Consider the following 17,916-nt stretch of genomic DNA (forward strand, 5'->3'; position numbering starts at 1 on the left):
TCTTTAGCTTTTTAATTTTTTATAACAATTCATTATTGTTGTACCCTTTTTATACCCATTGCAGTTACTTAACCAGGGGTTCAGAGCTAATAAGTGACAGAACAAGAACATCCTAAGTCTTCTGACTTTTCTATTACTATTACACCATGCTGTTTTTCTCCATCCATTTATTCTATTTGAACATCTAATTTCCTCCTGTATTTGTTCTGAAGAAAGGTTTCTTTCACCTCTTAGTTTGTTCTCATTAGCTGAAGTTTATACTTAAGCCTTGTCAACTTCACATTAGCAGAATAAAATTTGTATAGTTTAAGTAGTCATTAAAAGTTATGATGTTTCTGCCTTTAGTTTTAATACATCTAGGGAGGTAAATGGTTGTTTCTTAAAGAGAACCTTAGTGACAGAATAGGGATAGAATTTTGCCATAATCATTTTCATTGTTTTTCTTTTTTTGTTGTGTTCTGTTTTGGGTGCTAAACCAAAAAAGATAGATTTGAGGCAGGATCTAAATTCTCCAGATATTTAGGTAATCTCAAAATCAACTGTAGCTATAAATAATATACGTAATTTTTTTTTTTTAATGGGACAGCTATCTTTGAAAGAAATCGAGATGGTTACTTGCCAATTTGGTCATTTTAGTTGATAAGAGTATATTCCATAAAGTATATGATGTTTGGAAGTTGTTTTTTCATGTTTAAAGTGGTGATAGTTGCAGATATTCTGAAATAGACTAATTATAATTACTTTTGTTGAGACACTGAATATGAAAGTAAATATGTAATCATCTCAGTTATATTCGATGTACTATAACTGCACCGTGTATTTTTTCTAATAAGACTTGATGATATTTCCATTTCTTTGAATGTTTACAGAAATCCAAAGCTTATTATGGTTACTTAAGAAAATATATTCTAGATAAACGTAAAAATCTTATCTTTTTAAACAATAGGAGCAGATGTCTCAAGTGTTAGATGCCATGTTTGAAAAATTGGTCAAAGAAGGGGAACATGTAATTGATCAAGGTGATGATGGTGACAACTTTTATGTAATTGATAGGTAAGTTTTGTACTCTGAAATTTAAAGAACATTTTTTGTAAATTCTCAAGTTATTATAACTACTGGTAAATTAATATGTGAGAGTTGCTGTTGCTTCTTTATTCTCATTACCTCATGACCCTCTCTGAATACATACAGTGAAACCACACCAGGTCAAGAGGCATCGTTATAGAACAACTGATTGCTTTTGGTTAATTTAAACTATAAATATTAGTCATTTTCTGTGAGCTTTCATATTTGCTAACTTCTGTTTGAGGAGTAACTAATATATTAATAGATGCCTGTTATATTGCAGAAGAGAATTGTTATACAGAATCTAGGATATTATTTGAATTATTCTCTAATTCAACCATATTTTTAAAATACATATTTTTTAATTAATATAAAAGTGAAACATGCTCCTGGTTAAAAAAAAAAAGCAGGTAGTTCAGAGAGGCATAAGATGAAAAGTTTCTCTTCCTACTGCTTAGTAGCGAGAGTAGTTCGTGCATCCTTTGAGAAATTATTTTGCATTATTACATTTGTCTTTAAAATTTTTTAATAAATTGTTTCATTTACATAAGAATGTATAAGAAGCTAATTTCAGAAAAAAATTCAGATATCTCATTTCAGAAAAAGTAAGTTGTGTTCTGCCTCATCAAAATGCTACTTTAAATGATAATTAGGAAAGAGTCCTAAAATGTAATAGGGGAGCAGTCATCTAAATTGTCTTTATTTTTTAACTTTTATAAAATGATGGTGAAGTATTTATCAAACACTTGGTATCATCACTCCTTCCCATTTTGGGTAAAACACAAAACATCTCCTAGCCTGTTTTATTGGATTGTATTTGCCTCTCTGGATAGAACTGTGTGCAACTCAGAGGGCTTCCTGAAAATTATATCTGTTTTGGCTCTGAGACCTCATTCTTGATCTTGGATCTCTGGGTGGTATTTTTAATGCATCATTATGCTCCTGAATTGTTTTTCCTGGAGTAGTGAAGGGCTTTCACTGATTCCTCCATTCTCGCATCCCTATGGTGACCCATAGCTCTATCACCAAGGCACTAGACAGGACCAGAATATATTCTGTGACTTTAGAATAGAATAAAACTAGTTATCTTATATATAATTCAAAGTCATAATTTTGGTATTATTAACAGCTTTCATAATTTAAACATTTCAGAAATTCATTAAGCTGTTTAACTGTATTTTCTTTTAGCAGGTATTTTGATTGTAAAAAGTGCCTTACATTAGTATGTAGTACATTCCCTTTCAGTTAGATCCTAATCACCCATTTGACAGATGAGAAAAGATTCAAGCACACAGAAGTGATGTGACGCAGTTCAGGTTGCCAGATGCTTGGTGTAGCGTGGGTTCCATACTGCCTGAGGTCTTGCATTATCTGGAAAGAAAGCTACATGAAAAAGCCTCATACAATATTATAGCAGATTTTAGACTGATGTATTTTCAAATGGACTGGTAGCTTGATTTACTTCTCATCAGCACATTTATTGTATAACTTGTTCTATTCAAAATAGTAAACGTAGAAAACAGTTTTAGTGCAAAAGACTTTATATAGAAGAGAAAGTGTATATAGAAGAGATAGTCTATACTTGAAAAATAATTATTCATGGAACAAATTCTAGAAGGTATCCTTGAAACAGTGGATCTATCCATGACTTACATTAAAACCCATTATTCTCTTCCTTATTTGTTAGTACCTTTTGCCCATTTTCTGTTGTTTTTCTTTACTCCATTCTTAATCTTTTAACACTCTTAAAAGCTGTTCCCTTTATGCCAACCCTCCATCCCACCACCACCTTTTTTGTCTTTTGTTAGGATTTAACCACAGAATAAAGCCTAAGGATTTCTCCTCTCTACCCTCACAGGTGCTTCGGCAGACCTTGAAATCATGTTCTCTCTGATAAAATACAGTATGTGGAAAGACAGTCCTCCACACGAAGAATATAGTTTATATAAATATAGGGTCTGGGTAATATGTAGGGCAGTGATATATAATTGAGTCTTTTTTTTTTACATGGGGCAGGCACCAGAAATCGAACCTGGGTCTCCGGCACAGCAGGCAAGAACTCTGCCACAGAGCCACTGTTGCCCACCCTAATTGAGTCTTATTTGCCTAGAAAAAGAACAGATTAAAAGATAAGCACAGGAAAATGACTAAAGGACCAGAATTAGAGATTTAGTCTGAATATCTGCTTTTTTTTTTTTTAAGCTTTTGATCTGGGGTCTGCAAACTTTTTTTTTTAAAAGCCAGAAAGTAAAATATTTTGGGCTTTTGGGGCCACATGTTCTCTGTCACAGCTACTCAGCTTTTCTAGTGTAGCAAAAAATAGCCTTAATGGTGCATAAACAAATGAATGTTGGGTTCCAGTAATTTTATTTACGAAAGCAGGCAGCCAGTCTGTGGACCTCAGTTTGCTAACACTTGCTTTAGGTTATAAAGGACCTTAGTATTGTAGAGTAGTGGCTGACAAATGTTCAAGCTATATTCTTTAAAATGTATCTTTATTTCTGGTCACAAGAGTAATAGGACATGTTCATTTTAGAAACAAATGCTCTTTAACTTAGTAGCTGTCCCTGGAACCCCTCCCTGTCCTGACCCCATCCTGACCCCAGAGCTAACCACTGTCAGCAGTTTGATATACATTTCTCCAGATGTTTTTTGGTGGATGCAGATACTATTTGGTTGTATTCTTAATTATATTTTTATCAATTATTTTATTATTGTAAAGTTTTATTGTTTAGTCTTATTTTCTCCGCAGAGTATGTATGCCCTTAACTTAGTCTAGTTGATCTATTCATGCATGAATGTGGTCTCTTCATGCTTGTCTGGAACGGATGGTATTTCTGGCACATTTTGATGCCCTTTTATTACTTGCTGTCATTAGAGGTGTACGAAAGTCTGGAGATAAGATTTTATTGCATAGCATCCTCATCTAAAATAATGCTTGATTGTAATGGAATTTTACTTAAATTACTTTTACCTTTCATTTACATATGTTCAACAGAGGAACATTTGACATTTATGTAAAATGTGATGGTGTCGGAAGATGTGTTGGTAACTATGATAATCGTGGGAGCTTTGGCGAACTGGCCTTAATGTACAATACACCCAGAGCAGCTACAATCACGGCTACCTCTCCTGGTGCTCTGTGGGGATTGGTGAGTAGAAATTTATTTGACTTGAATGTTCTTTAATAGATTAGGAAAACAGCCAGGTAGATGCACTATTTTAATTTTATAGGTGGGTGTATTTGGGATGAATTCTGCATTTCTCATAAGGTCCTGGGTGATGCTAGTGCTGGTGGTACTCAGACCACATTTTAGAAAGTAGCACTGACTTAGGGAAAGATTGACATGTAGTTTTTAAAATTTTTCCAGGTAGATGGAAATTCATCAAAGTGTTTTTAAGGACAAAGATCCTAAAGCCAACAAAGTAAAAACACCAAACTAGAGCAGACTCAGCCTACAGAAAGTGTATGCATGTCAACAAACCAGTGAAAAAAAAACTCGAGTATACCATAATTAAGGAAAGTGTCATTTACAAATTGAATCGTCCTAGTGGGGTTGCCTTGCAAGGCAAATTCAGATTGTCACATAGGAAGGAAGCCTCCTCCTTGGGCATGCTTGATACAGCTATGAAATATTTTTTAGGAGCAATTTGTGTTACTAGCCTCTTCTCAGGGAAAGGAGAGTGGAAAACTTTTTTTTCTCTCTTAAAGTTAACAGATTGAAGCTCTGTCATGTAAGTGTGTAAAGATAAACATATCCCAAGAGAAAATTCCTTTACAGAATAGTCTAACTTTGTACATAGTATTTGGTCACGGTTACCTTAGGGGGGAGTGAATGATCTGCAGGCTTGATGATTCAGAGAGGAGATTATAAAAATGACTAAGATGAAAGCACTTGAAATGGTACTTTCTGGACTTTATATGTCACAGTGGATGTGAAGGGATGGGCCACTAATGGAAAATTATTCCGGAGAAACAGTGCTCATTATGGTTGATTTCTAAATCTCAATTATTTCTAGTCTTAATCTGTTTTATGGTAAACTCTTACTCATAAAAAAAGTGTTGCAACTGGTTTCCAAACCTGATTATATATCAGAATCAGTTGGGGAGCTCCTTTATGAATTATGGATTATTGTACCCTATAGGCAGAGATTTTGAGTCATTAAGGTCAGGGACCTTGGAATCTGCCCCCCTAGCCCCCTCTTTTTTTTTTAAACAGTACATTTGATTCTGATTCAGAAGCAGGTTTGGAAATGATTTGAATATTTTGGTAATTATCCTGTAAATTTTTCTCTTTTTTTACTTACTAAGAGAACAAAGAGTCCAAACATCGCCACTACTAAGTGGTAATAAACTAGCATAAATTTGGAGGCTCTAATTTAAGAATTAAAAGAATATTTTATAAGAATATTTGAGAAACAAAATAAGTAGGAAAATAACTTTTTGAGGCGTTATCCTTAAAGATTTCTCTAGTTTTTCAATTGTGTTTAGCATCTTTGAGGTCATATAATATAAACATAAATAGAAAAAATTTATATTGTGTGATAAACACTGGAATTAGATCTTAAAAAAGTTGTAGTTTCTTTGTGTCATCACATTTTTAAAAAGAAAACTGTGTCATAATGTGAATGTGACAGGGTACCTGGAGTAAATAATCTCTTAAGATCTCTCACACTATCATTTTGTATTAAAATTTTTTCTAATAGTGTTTTTCATGTTTTTTACTGCAACTAGTATTAAAAAACAAAGAAACATCATGAGCATATGTTTGTGTGTGTGTGTCTCTCTGTTTATAATTGAAGTAATTATTTAACCAAACAGTATTTTACTACAAGGGACACATTCAAAATTTTTCTGTTCTACTTTATTTTTTATAAAAATGCTGGGCATATCCCACAGAATTGAGTTTATGATCCTCTAGGGCTGCCATCCACAATAAAAGAACTAGTAGCATATATATTTTTAAATGGTGCTACAGTGCCTCCTTGTGGGTTTAGCCCAGTTACCTGTTGGTCAGATCTCTGTTCTAAATAAACCGGTAATTCCATTGTAAAAAAAAAAAAAAAAAAAAGAAAAGAATAATTCTAAATTGTTCTATATTGTATTTTGTGCCGAAAGAACAAAATCTGAAACGAGTTGCCTTAAAAATATATGAATCATTTATTTTGAAACTTCAGTTGTTTGTTCCTTGTAGGGAATAAATAAAGCTTATGTGTTCAAGCAGATATATCCTTCCCATAAAATCCTACCACTTAATCACCTTTGTATTTTGATATTCTGCTTTTAGGACAGGGTAACCTTTAGGAGAATAATTGTAAAAAATAATGCCAAAAAGAGAAAAATGTATGAAAGCTTTATTGAGTCACTGCCATTCCTTAAATCTTTGGAGGTAAGTATATGTTTATGCTTGTAATTTATTTTAAAAATTAACCTTTTCGTAGGAATATTTAGTTCTACAGAAAAGTTCTTTAAATGAAATCTTTTTTTTTTTTTTTTTTTACATGGGCAGGCACCAGGAATTAAACCTGGGTCTCTGGCATGGCAGGGGAGAACTCTACCTGCTAAGCCACCGTGGCCCACTCTCTAATTTTCATTTTAAAAGATCAAATTATGCTGTTAATTTTTATAACTCAGTATTTATTTTACTACTTATAATTGCATTTCCTTGTTGTTTACATGTACATAGACTCTTACCCAGCAGCTGTAGCACACTTATTTGTGGTTTTTATCTAAACACAGTCTTAATCACATAAATGCAGGCAATAGACACTAACTGTACCTTTACAAGGAGGAGTTATCTAAATTCACAATGTCCTCACTGTCCTTCTCAGTTGTCCTCTTCTCCCTTCCTCTTAAAATTGATGTTCAAATCTCAGTTTTCTATTCAGTCCACACCTGTGCACTTAGTGAACTTGTCAAAACCCATAGCTTTAAATATCATCTTTATACTGATGCCTCCTACATTGACATCACCAGGCAGAGCCCTTCCTTGAATTTCTTACTGATTTATCCAACTGCCTATTTGACATTTCTCTCAGATGTCTTAATAGACACCTTAAACCGAACACATCCAAGTTTACTCCTACCTATCTTCCCCATCTTAGTTGATGGTAACTTTTCCTTCTAGTTGCTCAGGCAACTTGTAGGTAGACTGACTCCTCTTTTTCACCTGCCTACATCCATTCTTTTAGCAATCATATGTCTTTTATCTTCAGAAAATATCATGTCTAATCATTTCTCACCAATTTTTCTTCTATCACCTCATCAAAATCACTATTACCTTGCATCTGGCTGATTGTGGCAGCCAGAATTACCCTTTAAAAACCCAAGACCATATCACTCTTTAGTTTAAAACTGTTCTTACAGGACCTACAAGCCCCTGCTTACCCCTCTGACCCATTCTTCTGCTCTCTGTTTATCATTCCACTCCATACACACTAGTCTCCTTGATGTTCCTCAAACATGCCAGGCCCTTGTCTACTTCAGAAGCCTTGAACTTACTGTCTGTCTGTAATGTCCTCCTGCATATCCCCATGGCTCACTCATCTTCTTCAGGTCTTGGCCTGGATGCCTTCTCAGTGAGACCAGCTATTATGTTTTTACTCTTTGAAGATACAGTTTTATGAAACAGAGAATGAATTGTTATTACCCTAAACAACTTTACTTTCCATATTTTATGTTAAACTGAATGTTTCTCTAGATATTGTAGTCTCATATTTGAAATCCTTTGAGAGCAACTGAATAGGAGCTTACACATATGCACAATGTCTTATAAAGCAGCAAATGTCATACCTCTTTGTTGGATTTTCAGTTTATGACTGGTAGAAATTTTGGCCATTTTACAGAATGCATGCTAGGCAGCTGATCTTCTCCAACAGCCTATCTCTTTAAATAAAAATAGATCAGGGGTTGAAAATTTAAATTCCTTCAGACCTAGGCAAGTAGCATAAAGAGGAAGAGCAAGTCAGGAAGGGACTTTGATAAACTGGAGAACATGTGCTTCATGTAGAAATATGGATCCAGTATTGATGAGTCTTCTGATTTTTTTCAAGAGAAGCTGGAAATCCAAACTTTCATGAGAAATTTGCTTGTTTTATTTTATTATTATTATTTTTTTGCAAGGGCAGGTACCAGGAATTGAACCTGGGTCTCCGACATGGCAGGTGAGAACTCTGCCTGCTGAGCCACCATGGCCTGCCCTGCTTATTTATTTTTAAATGCTAAGATTTAATATGATAAACACATACAATGCAGACACACACTGTTTTGACTTATTTGGCCTATAGACTGCCAATTTTCAACCTGTGAAATAGATAAGATTACCCAAATAGTTTGTTTCTATTTAATTTGCTTTTTTTCCTTTGTAGGTTTCAGAACGCCTGAAAGTGGTAGATGTAATAGGCACAAAAGTATACAATGATGGAGAACAAATCATTGCTCAGGTATAGTACTTTTTATGTGATTCAGTTTGGGGTTATATTTTAAAAGGTTTTCATATACTCTAAATCTTGAAAATTATTTCATATTTAGTTCTATAATTAGTATGCAGTGATGGATTAAATAAGTATTAATTTTACCAAATGACCTGTTAAAAACAGTTAATTTATAGCCAGTAAACCATTAAAATATTTTGTTTACATAATTAGCACCTAATAAATATGCATTAAGCACATTAAATGGCTTTCTGCATAATCTTATATTCGTATGTGACATGAAATTCATATGCATACAAAAAATAAGATGTGATTTATTAGTGTAACTTTCCAGAAACCTACAACCTCCAGATGTGTGTCTGGACCAGATAAATCCTGCAACCTAGAGTGCCCAGCCTCTCCAGAACATCAGATAGTTCTATCTCCCTACCCCATATTAGTGACAGACCCTTCCAACATGAAAAAGTTAGAATGGCCATAACCCAAACAACCCTAAAGAGAGGGATAGAAAGATCATAGGTGATGGTAGAGTTATACAGAGAGGATAGGATTTAATAAATGAATATGATTGCTGAATCATTAAATTGATATTTCTTTTAGTCTTCAGCATCTTAGAGCAGCTAGAAGTTAAAACCTAAAATTGTAGAATTGTAACCCATGCCAAACTCTGAAATATGTTCTACAACTAATTGTGGTACTGTGCTTTGAAATTTATTGCTTTTATATATATATATGTTAGTTATCACAAAAAAAGAAAGAAAAAAGTCGATTGTGGTAATAAAAAAATATTTGCTCCTTCTAGCCTCCTATATTCTGGAGCAGCTAGAAGGAAAAATCTGAGATGATGGTATGGTAGCCCATAACAAATTCTGGGACCTGTTCTGTAATATTTGTTGAAGATTGTTTTGAAAACTATTGCTTTTTTATTTCTTTCCTTTTATATATATTATACAATACAACAAAAAGTTAAAAAAAGAAAAGCTGTCATTTATAAGATGATAAAACAGGCAAGTATTCAGTGAAATTAATGAGGACTCAAAAGGTGCATTGGAAGGTACTGTAGAGTTCTACATCATCAGGAGCTCATGAAGGAACCTCCTGAGGCTGCTTCTTGATAAAATTAAGAAGTTAATTTTACAGTATCAGCTTATACATACACTATACAGTATCAGCTTCCAGGCACTAAAAGTGGGACAACATGTTATTTAACCCTTGATGTTCTTCCCAGATCTCAGCTGGAACCAATAGTATTGTATATCTCAGTTAGAATATGGCTACCAAGAGGTGGGATTCGTTATGACAGTTGAAGTTCACAGATAATGCATGCAGGTGATAGACCCTTATTTCATAATTATATTTTTTCAGAATTGAGCTAATGACTTTAATTGATTTTTAATAGAATAGATTCTGTATCACAAGATTATACTCCTTATCTAAATTTTTTTCCCTTGATGTGTGTGAAAGAAATTTTAAGAACTGTAAGGCTGAGGAAAGGATAATTGTTTTAGAAGGTAAACAAGTAAATCTATTTATGTGTCATTTAAAATTATATATATATGGTTAGAGCAGTTGGGGATTAAGAAGACGTGAACTCAAGTTGGAGAACAAGGATGGTAGAAGAAGGTTAAAGTTCTACTATAAAAATGTAGTATGGAGCATTTTGAAAGTGATTTTTGGCTTTTCATTTTGAAATAATTATAAACTCACAGAAAATTGCAAAAATAGTCTCATGTACCCTTCACCCAGTTTCTCTCAGTGATGAAAGTGTACATTACTAAGGCCAGTATCAAAAGCAGGAAATTGAGATTGGTACAATTCACAGATCTTATCAGATTTTATCAGCTTTACAGGGAGTTAGAGCACATTTTAAAATCTGAAAACAAAACAAAACAAAAAAACTACATAGCAGTTGATATATCTGTTATGACTCAAAACACTTGAAAATTTGACGTGGATTTCTTATGAAAACCTGATATAAAGGTAATGGTAAATAGATACTGTTAAACTTAGGGTTTACAAATATATTTTTTAGATATTAGTTGTCTTTTAAGTAATTGTAAATATACTTGTATATATTTAACTATATTATATAAACTTAGATTCAACATTTTTTGTGCGATGTAATGTGATACTAAATTTCTTGAATTGTACTGAAGAGTTTTGAAAAACCTAAGTTTTTTCAGTTTGAGAGATTCAGAGAAGTCAGTATCTGGGTTTTATCTCCCATATTGTACTTGTATAATTCAGAAGGCATAGTGGGAAATCAAGCCAAAGTTAAGGAAAAAGGTACGTGATTAGAAATGGCAATACTATAGGACTTTTCCAAAAGGTCTTTTAGAAGCCTTTAGATGAACTGCCGGTAGCCTGGAGTCTTAGAGTTTGGCCCCTAGCTAACTGCACTAAAAATGTGAAGGTTTTTACATCTACCACTTCCTAAAAAGTCGGGCCCTACAAAGTCTGGATTTTTTCCCCCTCTTTGTGAGTAGATGGTTACCTTAGATTGCCACATTAATGTTCATTATATTATAAGGACACAGGAAGCCTACATTATCACTTCTCTCCAAGAGTACAGGATCAGCTGTGTCATCAGCCTGAGTTTCCCAGTAGACTGATAAAGATACTGCTGGGGGGAGGGGGGGCGGACACAGCATTGTTGCTGTTTCTAACTATATGTACTATTATCCAGGCTAAAATTTGGTGAAATTCAGTGAAGTTCTTACCCCAGAGTTATTTACTATATTTTTCTTATCTGGTTGTTTATATTTTGGCAGAAATCTTGTGGTAGGAGGTGTTACTTCAAATAATATTACAGATTACCGATGACACCAATACTATGTAGTTATCCATAGTAACTTCTCACTTTAGAATTTGAGATAGCCCTTTATTTCCTATGGGGTCTCAATTTTAGTTTGTTTTTTTAAAATTTTTATGAAACGGGAGAGTCCTGGTTAGCTCAAGGGATTGGGAATTAGATAAGCTTCTTTGGGCTGGCTACAGTGGCTCAGCAGGCAGAGTTATCGCCTGCCATGCTGGAGACCTGGGTTCAATTCCCAGTGTGCCCATGCAAAAAAAAAAAAAATTGAAATAGATATGCTCCTTTCCTGGATTAATGACTCAAACATAGCAATGATAATTAATGATGTTATGAACATCTCTTTATGGTCCAAATGTCTAGATGGAAAGCATAAATACCCAGAAGAGGTTTAGAGGTTTCACTTTTGAGGCACATCATCTGTACATTGGGATTGGACTGATTTCAGGGGTATGATAGGCAACAGTATTGCTGTCATGTACTGCATTTCACCTTTTGTTTTTATTCTGATAGGGAGATTTGGCTGATTCTTTTTTCATTGTAGAATCTGGAGAAGTGAAAATTACTATGAAAAGGAAGGTAAGCATTCTTAAGTCCTAAAAGTCCATATAATATTAGCAAGAAATACTCTAGATTTTCTTTTTTATGTATAGGATACAGTTATTTTAATTTTCACATGCTGAATAAAAGTTAACATTTTTAATTACCTTGTTAGGGAAAAGCAGAAGTGGAAGAGAATGATGCAGTAGAAATCGCTCGATGTTCTCGGGGACAGTATTTTGGAGAACTTGCCCTGGTAACAAATAAACCACGAGCAGCTTCTGCACATGCCATTGGGACTGTCAAATGTCTAGGTAGGAATTGCAAAAGTTGGCATATATTCTCCATTGAAATTATTATGTTTGTACTTTATGGATCATTTCATTGGGTTCACAAGTTTTATGGTCCCCACAAAATATGCTAACAAGGTTGAGATAGATGCATTGCATTATAAAATAAATTTGGGAACTTGGAGAATCATTCACTCTTGGGGAAGATGGCAAAGTAGGGAGCTGCAGGACCCACTCCACATACAAAAACAGCTAGTGGGCAGGCAGAAACTAGAAAGTGTCTGAAACAACTGTTCTGGGGCTCTGGAGCCTAGGGAAGCACAAGACAGCATCCAGGGCTGAGTAGGAAGAAGAGTCTGAGAAACTATAGTAAAAAGACTGCCTTGCTCTTTGGTTGCCATTTGGTACCCATCCCTGACTCTCCAGATGTGCTGCCTGAGATTCAGTCCCTGACTGGCTGCTGCAGATGGAGAGGGATGTTGAAGCCTCTTCCCTAAGAACAGGGAAGCACAGCTGAGTACTGATCAGTTTTTGATCAGCAAATTTAGATTGTTAGGTCCTGACTCTAAAACGCTGTTTTAGCCTACCCTAGTGAGGGTCCATCACAGCCTTTTTTTCAACCCTGCCCCTAAGAGGGGTGAAGGATGTGGATGAAGATACAGGGCCTCTCTTGGGCTGTAGAAAACAGTGTGCTGAAGAGCACCATCAGCTAGGCAGACCAGGAAAGCACAGCTTTGGGGAACCATCAAAAAGGGCAGGTTTCTTGATCCTCTCCCCAGGACTCTTTGGAACTGGTCTGTGCTCCCTTCATGGGTCCCGGGCCCTGGTTTGGCTGGGAAATACTGACTTAGGAAAGTCCTCTCCAAGGTGACCCTCCTCCAAGAATTTGCCCCCAGACAAAAGCAGCTAGAGGCAATGAAAGGAGAGTTAAAAAAAAATTATAGAGGCAAAATAAAAATAAACAGAACAGATCAAGATTGCAGACAAAGAATAGGGGAAAGATAAATTTCTCCTGGGAGTGAAACAATTGCACAAACAGTGCAATTTTTAAAAATGTACTGTGTACTCAGGGAAAGAATCAGATGAAGAACTAAATAAGTCTGATCAGTTAAACACAGCCTGTTCTAAAGATCTAGAATAAGTGGAACCATGTATCAAAGAAGAACCTTAACATAAAGCCAATCAACAAGAAAACCCTAGACAAGAAGAGAGAGAGAAACTGACTGACCTTCAGAATAAATAAACTCATCAAGATAATCAGATGCCTAGAAACCAGTAAAAAATTAAAAGCCATACTAAGAAACAGGAAAATATGGCCCAAACAAAGGAATAAATTCAAACTTTGGAGGAGACACAGAATTTGGAACTAACCAAGGATGTTCAAACAAACCTGCTAAATGAATTCAAGGAAGTGAGGGAAAATATGGCTAAAGAGATAAAGATACTAAGAGACTGGATGAGCACAAAGAATTTGAGAATATGAAAAGAAACATAACAGAACTCCTGGGAATGAAAGGCACAACAGAAGAGATTAAAAATTCACTGAAGGAATAGAGTAGCATATTTGAACATGCATAAGAAAGAATTAGTGAACTAGAAGATAGGATAGTCAAAATCTTATAGACAGAAGAACAGATCAAGAATGGAAAAACATGGAGCAGGGTCTCGGTGAATTGAGTAACAGCACAAACCATGCAAACTACATGTCATGAGCATCCAGAAGGAGAAGTGTAAAAGGGCAGAAAGAATATTTGAAAAAATAATGGCTGAAAATTTCCTAATTGTTATGTAAGGCATAAATATATATGTCCAAGGAGCATGACAAACTCCAAACAGAATAAATCCTAATAAACCTACTCTGAGAAATATACTAATCAGATTATGAAATGCTGAAGATAAACAGAGAATCCTGAAGGCATCAAGAGGAAAGTGATTTGACACATAAAAGGGAACAAGAATAAGATTAAATGCTAATTTCTCATCAGAAACCATAGAGCCAAGAAAGCAGTAGTATGATATATTATAGGTACTGAAAAGGAAGAACTGCCAGCCAGGAATTCTTTATCTGGCAAACTGTCCTTCAAAAAAAAAATATTTAAAACACTCATAGATAAACAGAAGCAGAATTTGTTAACAAGGGACCTGTCTTATAAAAAAATATTATAGGAAGTTTTGCAGCCTAAAAGGTAAAGAAAGGAGAAAGAGGCTTGAGGCTTGGAGGAAAGAGTAGAGATGAAAATTATCAGAAAAGGGTAAAAAGAGACACACACAAAAGATATGATACATAAAAACCAAAGGATAAAAGGGTTGAAGTGCTTGCTGCCTTTACAGTAATAACACTGAATGTTTGTACATTAAACTCTCCAATGAAAAGACTAAGATTGACAGAAAGGATAAAAATATTATCCACCTCTATATTGTCTAAAGAGACTTACCTTAGATCTGAGGACACAAACAGGTTGAACATTACAGGTTGGAAAAATATATTCCACTTAAATAATAACCATAAAAGAGCTACTATTGGACAAGATAGACTTTAAATGTAAACCTATTATAAGACATAAATAAGGATGCTATATATTAATAAAAGGGGCAATCTACCAAAAATAAATAATATTCTTGAGTATATATGAACCTAACCAGAATGCCCCAAAATACATGAGGCCAACACTGACAAAATTGAAGGGAGAAATAGATGTCTCTACAGTAACAGTTGGAGATGTCAATACACCACTCTTATCAACATCTAGACAGGATCAATAAGGAAACAGACAACTTGGATAATGTGATAATTCAGAACAGTGTATCCCAAAACAACAGTACATACATTCTTTTCAACTGCCCATGGATCATTCTTCAGGATAGACCACCTGTTGAATCTTAGGTAACTTTAAAATAAATCTCAGTAACTTTAAAAAGACTGAAATTATACAAAGCACTTACTTTGACCAGAAGGAAATAAAGTTACAGGCAGAAAACTGGAAAATTTACAGATATATAGAGGTTAAACCACATAGCCTTAAATAAACAGTGAGTCAAAGAAGAAATTGCAGGAGAAATCAGTAAATATCTCGAGACAAATGAACACAAGAACACAACATAGCAAAACTTATAGGATGCAGCGAAGGCAGTGCTGAGTGGGAAATGTATAGCCCAAAATGCCTACATGAAAAAAAGAAAGAGCTTAAATCAAAGACCCTAACTTAGCATACCTGAAGGAACTAGAAAAAGAAAAGCAAACTAATCCCAAAGCAAGAAAGCCATAACAAAGGTTAGAGCAGAAATAAATGAAATTGAGAAAAAAGATGCTCTGTTACCCAGAGCATTTTTAAATGACTTGTTATAGTTTGCCACATTGCTTTAAAATGTTAATTTGTACCAATTTACATTGCTACTTGCAGTGCAAAATGTCCATTTCTCTTACTCTTGTGAACACTCATTTTTAACATGGCAAATTTGAAAAGCAAAAAAGATGCACTTTAATTTACATTTCAGGGTTAAAAAGTATGTGATTGTTTTTTCCATGTGTTATGTCGTAAATTAAGTTTTGAAATGCAGGAGATAGGTAAACAAAGGACATAAGAGCATGTACCCTGTCTAACTGGACAAAAATATTATCTGAGGCACCATTTTGAATTAACTGGACAGTATAAACAGTAAAAATTATAAAAAGGTAACATTTGACCTTCACAACATGCCATTTAAATCCTGAGAACTAAAACCAAGGTAGAACACATTTCCTTTGCCTTTGATGAGTTTGTAAGCCTACAGTGAAAACATCAAAGCAAATTTATTTTTTTAATTCCAAAGCCTTACCATTCTGTCCTCAGTCTGTCCAGGAACCTCCTACTTAACCTAGCATTGCACATCAGAGCATGGCCTGAGAAGGACCTGACTACTTCCTTTTTAAAGTGGAATGTTATCTTTATGCTTTTTTCTTGTATTTTATATTTTACCTTAAAATACCATTGCATTATTGATATAGGCAGAATGTTATCATAAATGACCTAAAATTCTGAAGATTTGCATTAATGTCATTTTTTTTTTCCATTCTCCCCTTTTCTTAGCCATGGATGTGCAAGCATTTGAAAGGCTTTTGGGACCTTGCATGGAAATTATGAAAAGGAATATCGCCACCTATGAAGAACAGTTAGTTGCCCTATTTGGAACAAACATGGATATTGTTGAACCCACTGCATGAAGCAAAAGTATGGAACAAGAAGATCTGTAGTGACAAAATTACACAGTAGTGGTTAGTCCACTGAGAATGTGTTTGTGTAGATGCCAAGCATTTTCTGTGATTTCAGGTTTTTTTCCTTTTTTACATTTACATTGTATCAGTAAACACAGTAGTGATTTAATAGTCAATAGGCTTTAATATCACTTTCTAAAGATCAGATCATGAAAAAAATTGACATGCTGATATATATAACTTTCTACTCCACAATTTGACTGAAAGTTTATTCAAATGATTATAATATAATGAAAGGATCAGTGTTTAAGAGGATAATTAAAGGCTTTTATTAAAGGCAAATAAGATGTGTTCATTTTGACTTATTCAGCGTGATACCATGTTAGCAACCAGACCCATGTAAGAGGAACTTGGCAGTGAATCATGCTGTACAGCATGGCATCACATTCTTTTTACAGCTCATTATATATAGTACATACAGTTTTAATCATTTTAAGATTTTCTGGCTTGATAAGTTATGTGCTAGCCTTGACCTCTTGGTGAAATGGTGTAAGACATCATATGCAATTTTAAAACCTTTTATATTTTTGCAATAAAGTACATTTTGACTTCTTTGGCACAATGGCAGTAGTCTACATATTCCAGTGGTTTTTAAGAATGGGCAATTTAGTCATGGTAATGGGGAAAAGTCTTTTTTAGATGAGAGATCATTAACACATTTCTTTCCTCATCAAGCATTTATCTTTGCTTCCTTTTATCATTTTGTAATTCTCTGTATTTATTTTTTTAACTTTGAATTGGACAGAGCCACAAATGAAATTTCAAAAATGCTATTTAAACTTGTTAAATCTGACATATATTGTCTTCTAAAAGCCTATGATCTTATTAATACTTAAAAAAAAAAAAACTATACCAAAAATTATTTAAATTGTTTTGGGGTCTTAGTCAACATGCCCATAGCCTATTTCTTCATTCTTCACTAGGCCTATATAATACAATCCTTTGCAGACACCTTTCCCCACAGGTTTCTGTTTTATCCTGGTAGTAGTTGCCAACCTGGGATCCCATTGATCAGCAGCCACTGAGAAGGTTGTTTTCTGGTTTTTTTTTCTTTCCTTAAAAATTTCCTCCAAGATAATAGAAATTAATATTTATAAGCTAAACCAAATATAAAGATAAAAAGAATTTCTGCTCATACCACACATACCATTGACATATACTTTAATGTAGACTCATAAGTGCAGGGTGACCTTAACTCAAACGTCATAGCTTTTCATTGATAATTGGTGTGCTTATTAAATGATTCTTCTACATAAGATTAATTTAATTCTGTTCAATCAAAGCAATATACTCATATAATTTCTAGGTTCACAAGATACCACATGTCTAGAGATATTTTAACTAGCTGTTTACCTTTTTTGGGGGTGGGGGTGGATGGTCTGGGAATTGAACTCGGGTCTCCTGCATGGAAGACGAGCATTCTACCACTGAACCACCCGTGCACTCTCCAGCTGTTTACTTTTAAATAAGCAGTTTCATGTTGGGAAAACAAGTTTCAAAAAGTAGATATACATGGGTAATGT

At 34.4% G+C, this 17,916-nt stretch overlaps 1 protein-coding gene across 1 annotated transcript in view; it reads left to right on the plus strand.

Moving 5' to 3' along the window:
- PRKAR2B (protein kinase cAMP-dependent type II regulatory subunit beta) overlaps window positions 1–16,509 on the plus strand; it is a 117,948-nt gene extending 101,439 nt beyond the window's left edge. Inside the window, exons 5-11 of the mRNA XM_077164235.1 lie at window positions 947–1,053; window positions 4,064–4,217; window positions 6,354–6,455; window positions 8,434–8,508; window positions 11,825–11,890; window positions 12,027–12,165; window positions 16,209–16,509. Of these exons, the coding sequence (XP_077020350.1) occupies window positions 947–1,053; window positions 4,064–4,217; window positions 6,354–6,455; window positions 8,434–8,508; window positions 11,825–11,890; window positions 12,027–12,165; window positions 16,209–16,342 (777 nt within the window). The 3' untranslated portion in view covers window positions 16,343–16,509. The remainder of the gene's footprint in view (window positions 1–946; window positions 1,054–4,063; window positions 4,218–6,353; window positions 6,456–8,433; window positions 8,509–11,824; window positions 11,891–12,026; window positions 12,166–16,208) is intronic.
- Window positions 16,510–17,916: the final 1,407 nt, after the last annotated feature.

This window comes from Tamandua tetradactyla, chromosome 1 (assembly GCF_023851605.1).
Source record: "Tamandua tetradactyla isolate mTamTet1 chromosome 1, mTamTet1.pri, whole genome shotgun sequence".
Lineage (NCBI taxonomy): Eukaryota > Metazoa > Chordata > Mammalia > Pilosa > Myrmecophagidae > Tamandua > Tamandua tetradactyla.